This window comes from Hakea prostrata, chromosome 2, assembly GCF_041222555.1.
Source record: "Hakea prostrata isolate BN-2017 chromosome 2, UWA_Hpros_2, whole genome shotgun sequence".
NCBI lineage: Eukaryota > Viridiplantae > Streptophyta > Magnoliopsida > Proteales > Proteaceae > Hakea > Hakea prostrata.
In genome coordinates, this window is record NC_142601.1 from 29,342,019 (window position 1) to 29,351,813 (window position 9,795).

The window sequence follows — 9,795 nt, forward strand, 5'->3', positions numbered from 1 at the left end:
GCAGCAATGGCTCTTTCACCCACCCACGATTGACGGTTACTCCATAGTGCTATTCCTCCAGTATTCTGACATAAAGACATATCGGTTCCATATAAACCGATATATGACATACTACAGTGATGAGTTGATTTGGGAGTCATATGTGGCCACTGTTCAGAATCAGTTCATACAAAATGCTGAGTGATACTCTTGTTGTCTTGTAATCTTGTAAGTTTTAACTCTGTAAGTTGTAAATTGTAATCTTGTTACTCTTGTACTTTTGTGATTGTAAACTTATGGATTATGATTTATGACTTACTAAAAGTCTAAAACTTCTTATGATTGTAAAATTTTGAGGACATTTAAGTTCTTTGATAGTTTGATGTGGAATGTTAATGTATTGATACTTGATAGTTGATAACTTGAATTACTTGATATCTCTACATTACATGTTGTCTAACCTTGCATTTCACAGCATTTCGATTTTACACATAAGGTCGACTTAGAAGACATACTTAGGGTTATTTTTTCACAAATATAAGGCCACCAGTGAATTCAAAAGGCCTTAAATAGGCTAATTACCAAGTTTCAGCCCAACCGAGGCCCTAAAACCCACCAAGCTGGGTCACCGAGTTTACGCCAGAATTTTGGTATATCTCGACCGAGATCTCAGTATTTTGGAGTGGCAAGATCTTGCTCTCAAGCGAGATCTCCCACTATGTTCATCGGGACCTTATGTCTAGCCTACTTTCATCCTCTTTAGAGCTTCTTTTATTTCAGACATCGTAATTCTCCATCTATATGTTTGAAAATTGGTGCCATGGAGAATAGTGTAATCATTCAAGTCACAAATACCTAAAGAATATCCATTTAGTAAGCTAGAGAAATAAACTTTCCATCTTTTCTTAATGTCCTCGTCACATACTAGTACTTTAGTAATACATCTAAAATGCTCTAGAATCTCTATTTTCCTTTCCTTATTTTAGTTGTCTTATGAATAGTCCCCCCCCCCTTTTGCCTACTGCCTAGCTTATCATATAAATCTTCATACTTCTTCACCCTAGCTTTTTCCACAATTTTCTTAGCTTTCATTTCTAGCCAACTTATACCTATGTAAATCCTCTACATCCATAGTCCTTTGCCATGTCTTAAGTGCTTTCTTTTTTATTTACCTATGACAACCTTAGCCACCTTGCTAATACATGTAGCCATCTCTTTCCACCTTGTATTGGTGTCCCCCTCAAATTCCCACATTGTAAGATTACAAACGATATGATTGGTTAATATAACAACAACAAAAAAAAGAATCAGACTTCAATAAATGGATCCCACTTTTCCCAAATTTTATTTGAAATCATTTACAAGTATGCCAACCTCAACATGTCACACTAAAGAATGGTTATGTCTAAACACACAACAGCTTTCATGGCTTAGGAGAAACTTAGACAACACTAACTAATCACCTGGTAGTTTCCTAATATATGCTGACAAGGAATCCATATGACTTCCATGAAGAAATTGTAGTTGATTATTGTCTGAAACCCTTCAAGGCGCTTTAAGCAAAGCCTGGGCTTTTACATCACCCAATATTTGTATAATATCAAGCATGGTATAAATTTCGATTGAAATCACCGAAATTTCGGTTTTTGAAAGAAGACAAGAAAAAAAAAGGGAGAAACAAGACAAAACCTAGTTTGAACTGAAAGTACCAGGTTTCGACCAAAACAGTCAAAAGTTCAATCGAGATGGGTCAAAACCTCCAAACTTGCAAGATTTCGCTGGTTTTGACAGCTTCCACCAGATTTCGCCCTTCGAGTTTCGACGCCCAAACCATTTTTTCACTTCTTTTTTGCGATTTGAACCTCTTTTTCACCCTAATTCAATAACTCATTTTCCTTCAATCACACCATTTGCTCCTCCTATAGGGATTTTGGAAGGTTTATTCTGAACTACCCCTTTTTTTGCTTTGTTTATGGCTTGAATGAACTTTATTTTTACTTTGTTGATGGCTTAAGCGGGTGTCGCACGGCATATTTTCCCTTATGACAAATTTCCCCGAATGGGATATCAACATTATGTTGATGATCCCACCTATAGAAACCACAGTGAGTCAGTTACTAGACAACTTTAGGCATAATATGTCATGGGAAGCTTTCATCCAACATTTAGAGTACTACTATAGCCAAGGGATGGATCCACCAATTCCAACCAAGCATTCAACTTGGAACTAAAGCCTAGGACTTTGTTTTAGGTTAATGTATTTTGTTGTTTATGTAATTTTTTATCAAATAATTCACTGGTTATTATATTTTGTTGTTTATGTAATTTTCCATCAAATAATTCATGTATGCAATACAATTTATTCAATTTCACAAAGTTTGTATTTCTGGAACCTATCATGTTTTAGTATACTTGAATGATAACTTTTAAGTGTTTTTTAAAAACAAAATACCAGTTCCATTGTGTTCATTATGCTTTAAATAAGTAGGAAGCAAGAAAGTAGATGAAAGCATATCATATAAGGGTCGAAGTAGAGATGTTTCAAATTTTGACCGAAATCAGTTTTGAGGCTGGTTTGTTTCTTGCCTGGTTGAAACCAGCCTCGAAACTAAGATTCCAACCCTTGATACTATATGGACAGCAACTTTGGAATCAAAAGGCTTTAAAATAAGTAGAACAAAGTCCTAGTGGGAAAATAAGTCATGGCTTTTTTGGGAGGGCTACAATGGGATTCAAGCATTCTTTCTTCAATTTTCAGCAGCCTTCTTCTAGATCAAGCAGTTTCTTCCATCAATAGAAGCCTCTCAAGTAAGTGCAAAACCCCAAGCCCCTTCCCCTTCCTCCTACCTCCATCACAGCCCTCCCCCTCCCCTTCTTCTTGTGCAGCCTAGAAAACCCCCTACCCTCCCTTCACAGCCCCCTAAAACCACTCCCCCACCATAGCAGCCCCTTAGATCCCCACACCCTGCCACACCTAAATCCCCACTCCAGCACCCCCCCCCAACCCTTGCTGCACCATCTCTCCTTCTTATTTCTCTTTTGCCCCCATCTCTTTCCCCTTCTCTGACTTGCCGCAAGTCTGAAACAACAATAACACCACCTAAAGAAGAAAAAAAAAGAAAGAAAGAGTGGAGAAAGATTGCCCAACATCCAAGAATCCTCTTCCATGATCTTCAAAACCTACCCAAGATCATCCCTAAACCCTCCCATACCCAACCGAGAGTTTCCTAGAAATCTCCCATCCCCTTGTCTCATCCCTTTAAACATCCCTTCTATCTACCCTAACCACCCCAAGCTACTTTTGATAAGCCTTTTGCATCCCATTCTAATTTTAGGAATTTCTAAACCTACCCCTACCAATCCAAATTATCTCATTCTTCTTCCACATCACCCTAGGATAGTTTTAGTCTCCCAAAGTCATCCCATGAGATATTGATAAAATCATAAAACCCTAATATGTCACAAAGCTCTTCCCGGGTGTTACCCTAATTCCACCCATTAGAATTTTGGTGATTATTTGCTGATTCAATTAGAAGAATTGGGCTAACCCTTAGGGGATTATTTCAAAAAATCCTTAACCCTAGAGTTGGGTTACATCACCCTTCCCCATTCCAGCCTCTCCTCTCTCTTCCCCAGCCCATGACAACCTCCCCCACCCTTCCCCCTTCCATCCCAGACCACCAGCCCCCTACCCTACCCTACCCTGCGGCATCACCAAGAACCCTCCCCCGCTGCTCCCAAACCCTGTGGCAACCCTCCCACACCTTCTCTCACTTCCACCCCCATTTTCCGCCCCTTTATTGATGTTGTGGCAGTTATGAAATTTCAGAACAGAAAAGAAAGAAAGAAAGAAAGAAAGAAGAAAAGAAACCTAACCAAGCCCAACTGAAAACCCTATAACAGCCCAAATCTTTTCCCAATTCAGCCTTAACCCTCCCTAGGCTTAACCACAGGCTTCCCTTTCCATCCTAGGGTTAAGTCTGGGTATCTCAGACCCATCCTATATTGATTTGTTAAACACTAATTTTACTTTCTTTCAACCCATCTAGGTTTTGTTAACCCAAATCTTTCCCAAAACCCTAACCTTCCAAGACTTCACCATCAGACCCACCCCATCTTGATTTGTTAAAACCTTAAATTCCCAAATATTATGTCATCTTGGTATGGGTAAGACCCAAAGTTACCCAACATTGATTCTTTATTTGCCAGTTCACAAAGGAGAGGATCCTGGAGTAACCCTAATTTTATGGAGATAACTGCACATCTGAAAACCCTAAAATCTAGGTTGCATCACTTGCTGCTGTTACTTGTGAAGAATTCTGCAGAATTTGAAGACTCCATTGAATCCTAAGCCTTCTACAAGCAAGGCAACCCAACCCTATTCCAGCCCCTTCTCTCTCTAGTCCCTTCCATCTGCAGGCCTCCCCACCCCCTCCTAACCTTAGTTTCTACCATTACTGCCCTTGCCCCATTGAGAAACATTCCCTCCCCCTTTTCCATACCCTGCAGCAGCAACCCTAGGATTCCTTCATCCCTAACTCACTAACCTCTCCCTTTCCCAACCCTATTACAGCCTCCCAGCCCCTCTCTTCTTTCCCTCTCTTCTTCTTCTTCAACCTTCTAACCTGCGGCAGCATAGGAAACCCAGAAAAACATAAAATCAGAATTATTCCCATCCCCTTAAACCCAAGATACCTATATCTTTTAAACCCCATCCCCAATCCCCCCCACTATTTAGGTCATCTTCTCCATCCCCTTACACACACTCGATCCCAACCCCCATCCCTTTCCTGCATCTTAAATAATTTATGAAACTTGTTTTCTTAATAGGAAACCCTACCCCTAGAATTTTCAAAACCCTAGATCTCCCTAATCTGTCATCCAATCCTTGAATCATTTTAGGTTTAACATCCTAATCAACCAAAGTTTAATCCAAACCCTTAAAAGCCCTAATTCTCATTAAACCCTAATCCCCAAACCCTAAAATGAAAATCCAGGTCTGTATTCAACAAAACAGCAAGTTTTTCAAACTTAATTCACCAAACCCTAGACTATAAAGCCTGGCCAAACCTAACCCCTACCCTTGTCCAACCCATTAACCAAATACCTTCAACCATAGTGTACTATACTACTATAGACCCTAGAAGACTGCTAATTCTCAGGAAGAAGATTCAAGAGTGGAGGATCTAGATCTAGGGCATTATCTCAATCAACCAAACCCTAGATCAAGGTTCACATCAGGCAGACTGCTAGTCTACCTTCACTCCATTCATCCTTCTCCATCCTAGCCCCTCCCTATTTGGTAAGTAATCATTTAGTTCATCCCATTCATCTTCTACCATCTTACACTATTATTTTTTATTTTCTCTTGAATTTTCTTGGATTTTTGGACTTTTCTAGAGACCCAAAATTCAATGTTAGATCTATGCCAATCTAACTGTCAGATCCGTCCCATGCTTTAGGAACCGCATGCTCCCACCCCTAACGACCTTCCATCCCAATTTCAGCCCTATCAGACCAACCAAACCCTAGTCTAAGTCCTAATTCCTTTACTGCCCAAGGTCCCCAAACCCTATTCTAAATCCTAGTTCCTTTGCTGCCCTAAATTCCCAAACCCTATCCTTAAAACTGTGAAATCCTAATTTGAACCATAGGTTGAGGTTGGTTTTGATAAGATCCTGGAAGAACTTGCCCTCATTGACTAGAGGCTACATCAGACAGCCATAAAAACCTAGTCCAGTCAAGACCAACCACTAGAATCCATTAGGATTCTATCCTAAAGCCAATACATATAATCGCTTTCTTTAAATCAAGAATACACATCAAATTATCATCCATGATCCAAAGTTTTGACTCCCTATCTTGAATTTTCATATTTCCAAAAGATCCTGAATTCAAATTAGATCTTCACGAATCTGAATGTTAAAACTGTCCACAACCTTAATCCCCACATAATTACCTAGATTCTCTCTAAATTTTATCCCCATCAAAGCACTATGGTGCATGTTCTTCTGTACCCCAATAAACTACCCTGAAATCCTAATATCCTAAAATTTTAAATTGAGATCCTATAAGATAGGGCCCTTTGTTTATCCTATTCAATCTAGCTACATCACAGTCTCCCCCCCCCCCCTTCCCAAATAAGAAATTGAGAAACACAACTATGAAATTTCCTTTATTTTGATTGTACTGAAAGCAATAGACTACTGGGTTCACAACTAATGGCTGGTTTTCGCACATAACACTTTTACTAGCATCCCAGTTTATTTTTATTGCCTAAAAAAAGTTTATTTTATTGCTCATCTTCAGGCTCAAACAGGAATTCCTAAAAGGTTGGAAAATCATGACAAATTTCCTTCATGATGGATGCTAAAGATTAAAAAAAGTAAATTCCCACTGGTAAAGTGAAAGTGGATTTCAGGCAAAACAATTTTGGAGGACTCAGCATTAATACATATTTTTTAAATCTTTGCTTATAATAGTTTTTATTCTTCATCTAATAAGAAGCCAACGAACAAAAAAAGTAGTTAAATCAAGAAGAAATTGACTGATGCAAACAGACTGCACCAACAAAATTTTTGCCAAATCAAAATTAGTCCCAATTATTGACCTGCAAGAGCAGATGTATCATCTGGGGAAAGAATGGATGGATACAACTGAACTGGTCAATCCAGCTCCGAACAAGTTAGTAGTAACTCCAACCCAATCATTTCGCAAATTTCAGGTTTATCAAGTGGTTAAAGGACTTCATTTCAGCCAACTAATAGAAATAGCGTTAATTGTTAAGCACCAGATGTCCTTCCTTGGAAGGGATTAATCATTGCAAACGCACAGAAAATGCATAAAACCAGAGATCCAGAGGGCAGATATTAAATTAAAAACACACCCATAACTCATCCAGAAAAAGCTAGATAAAGAATTAAACAAAAGATTCACCAGGAAACCAATCAAATCTTACACGACAGATCCACCGCTGCTACATAGACTGGACATGCATGCATTGAATCGCCCCCGGGTCCATCCACTAAATGGAAAACAGATCTCAGATGACAGAAAAATAACCAAAGTTCGAACAACAAGAGCACCAGTAAAACATTGGAAATTTTGAATTTACCTGGCATTTCGAGATCAATAAAAGACGACATCATCTCCGCGCAGGACTGTGGATGAGAATAGCGAGCGATAGCCTGCGTACTGAGACCGTTAAGGGTTCCACACAGGGAGCAACTCCACGCCCACTGCTCTAATTCGCAGTATGTATTGAAGTACGCCCAACAATTTTCACAGCGAGGAAGAAGATGACCATCAGAACCATATGCCGGCTGGTTCCCATGCTCGTCAGTCGTTGCGAACGGTGTCACTGTAACGCCCCAGGGTAATCCTCCAGTCTCTTGAGCATCGGCGTCAATCGGGAATCGCGAAACAGTTGCTCTTACCGCCATTGTCGATGGTTACTGTGTCCGAGATATGAAAACCCAAAAGCTAAATTTGAAGTTTTCAGGCTTTCTTAGGAAAGAACAATGGCGATGAAATCACGGTGGACAGGCTGGTTCCCATGCTCGTCCTTGTCCCTTTTTTTTTTTTTTTTTTGGATAGGATAAATCTGAATACGTACCAAGGTGCGAAATTTCGCCCGGATCGCTAGACTCGCTACCCAGCAAACCAGGCAATATGGGGAAATCTCACCCCCCCAAATTTTGGAGAGTATTTTTGTTAATTTGGGATAAAATTTATGTCTCCCTAATTTGATGCCAATAAACACAATGGAATGATTTATTTTGCCTAAAAACTCACCCAAATTAGTGTTCTTGATAAGCATATACTCGAGTATACGGGTAAAACTATAATTCTATAATATTATTTTAAACAATTAAATTAAACTAATATAAATATGCACAATGATAATAGAGTGATAAACATCATTAAAAAATACTATTATACTAGTATACAAATACAAGTATACAACTACGTACTTGTCAATACTCAATACTAAGTACTATGCCTCGGTGGATCCGTCAGCTATGTGTTTTGTGATAATGTGGTACAAGGCAAAGAGCCATGGTGATAGTCCAAGAGGGATGTCTTGACTCCTTACCTGAGATCTCAAGACTAGTAACCAACCCGTGAGAGATCAGAGTGACAATACCTTTTAGAGGAGGCTGGTGTTCCATCTTAATGCGTGTCTGCCATTAGAGATTAGCATTTGTTAGAGTATAGTTGTATTCTTGCATTTTGTCTTATATCATATTGCATCATGTAATATAATGATTTAGATTGTAATTGGTTATTTGTTTGTGAACTACTCACTAAGTTCTTTTAAGCTCACATTTCGGGGACAATATTGTTTTAGATTTGTTGCACATACAGATGTTACCGAAATCCAAGAATACAATACATCAGTGATCAATCGTGCAGTGTACAAGGTTTTGGTGACTATGACGTTCATGGTAAAGAATGTTCATGTCTCAACTACACGTACTAGAATTAGCTCAACTCACGAGCTGATCTACTCCATTCGCGATACGAAAACTTTTGAATTTAAGAACTATATTTTACTTAAGAATTCATACCTAATGTAACACTTAAGGTAATTTTGATATTTCTTTATTCCTTTTCAGTTGTATACATTAGGTTTGATATTACTTCGGCACTCTGATTATTTGACATCACTTCCACACTCTGATTATGGTTTGAGATCCTAATGAGATCCTTAACTTTTGACGTTATTCTTTATTAATATTAAAACATTGATTTATTCTTTCTCATGATTGGACTATTGTGTGGAATGGTTGAATGATTGTCTGAGACTTGATTTTTAGGGTTGTGGATCACACCTCCGGGTATTTGGGTAATTGGGTATCGGCTGGGGGATGTGACAACTACCCTGTGTCTAAACTGTCAATGTCACATCCACCCAGCCGGTACCCTACCTGGCATACCCGAGTGTGAGATCCACAGCCCCGAAGATCAAGTATCGAGGAAATCATCCTCCCACATATACAATAACATAATCATAAACAGGAAATAATCAAGGTTTAAATATTATAAACAAAGATTTAAATCAAGAAATGAATAAATAATATAATCAGAGTGCGGAAAATGATACCAGATATCAGTAGATATCAAAAGAAGTAGAGTGAGGCGGAAACTCACTCCACAGATATAGCGGAACTCAATATGTAAGTCTAAAAGGAATTACAACTGAAACAATAGAAATAAGAAAATAACTAAACTTAAGAGTCTTCTATCCTATAGATGACATCTTCAAAATAGTGGACTTCGTCAATCCAATGGAGATGCTCCAACACCACGTTGCCTCTAATCGTAGTACGCAACTTGATCGCCTGAGGGATCATCAGAGTAATCTTGATTGTCGCCAACACCTTGCGTGTAGTACGCTTCATCGGCTTGCACTTCATCGTATTGTCCGTCATAGTAGTCAGTACCTGTAGAATAGTCTAACAAAAGATTGTACAAAAAGGAATGAGTTTCGAAGAAACTCAGTAAGGCAGTTAATCCATAACAACATTAATGGCAGGATTTCAAAGCAAGGTAAAATGCTATATGATATGAAACACATGATGCAATATGATTCTAACTCTATGTATGTTGGTCTCTATTGGCAAACATGCTTTAAGTCATAGCACCGTACTTATTTAGGAAGGTCTCATCACACAACGCCTTTTGGTAGTGGGTCCGGCATCCCTCGGGACATTCCATGGCTGGGGGTTAGGTCACCACTCTCTCACATCACCATTGGTCTAAGTAATGGCGCATGTCAGGGTCAAAGCCTAGCCAAATGCAAGTCTCCTACTC

General features: G+C 39.0%; 1 protein-coding gene across 1 annotated transcript in view; it reads right to left on the minus strand.

Moving 5' to 3' along the window:
• LOC149024192 (sec23/sec24 transport family protein) overlaps positions 1-7,545 on the minus strand; it is an 83,311-nt gene extending 75,766 nt beyond the window's left edge. The window contains exons 1-2 of the mRNA XM_089144507.1: positions 7,094-7,545; positions 6,938-7,003 (exon numbers count right to left, since the gene is read on the minus strand). Of these exons, the coding sequence (XP_089000633.1) occupies positions 6,938-7,003; positions 7,094-7,421 (394 nt within the window). The 5' untranslated portion in view covers positions 7,422-7,545. The remainder of the gene's footprint in view (positions 1-6,937; positions 7,004-7,093) is intronic.
• Positions 7,546-9,795: the final 2,250 nt, after the last annotated feature.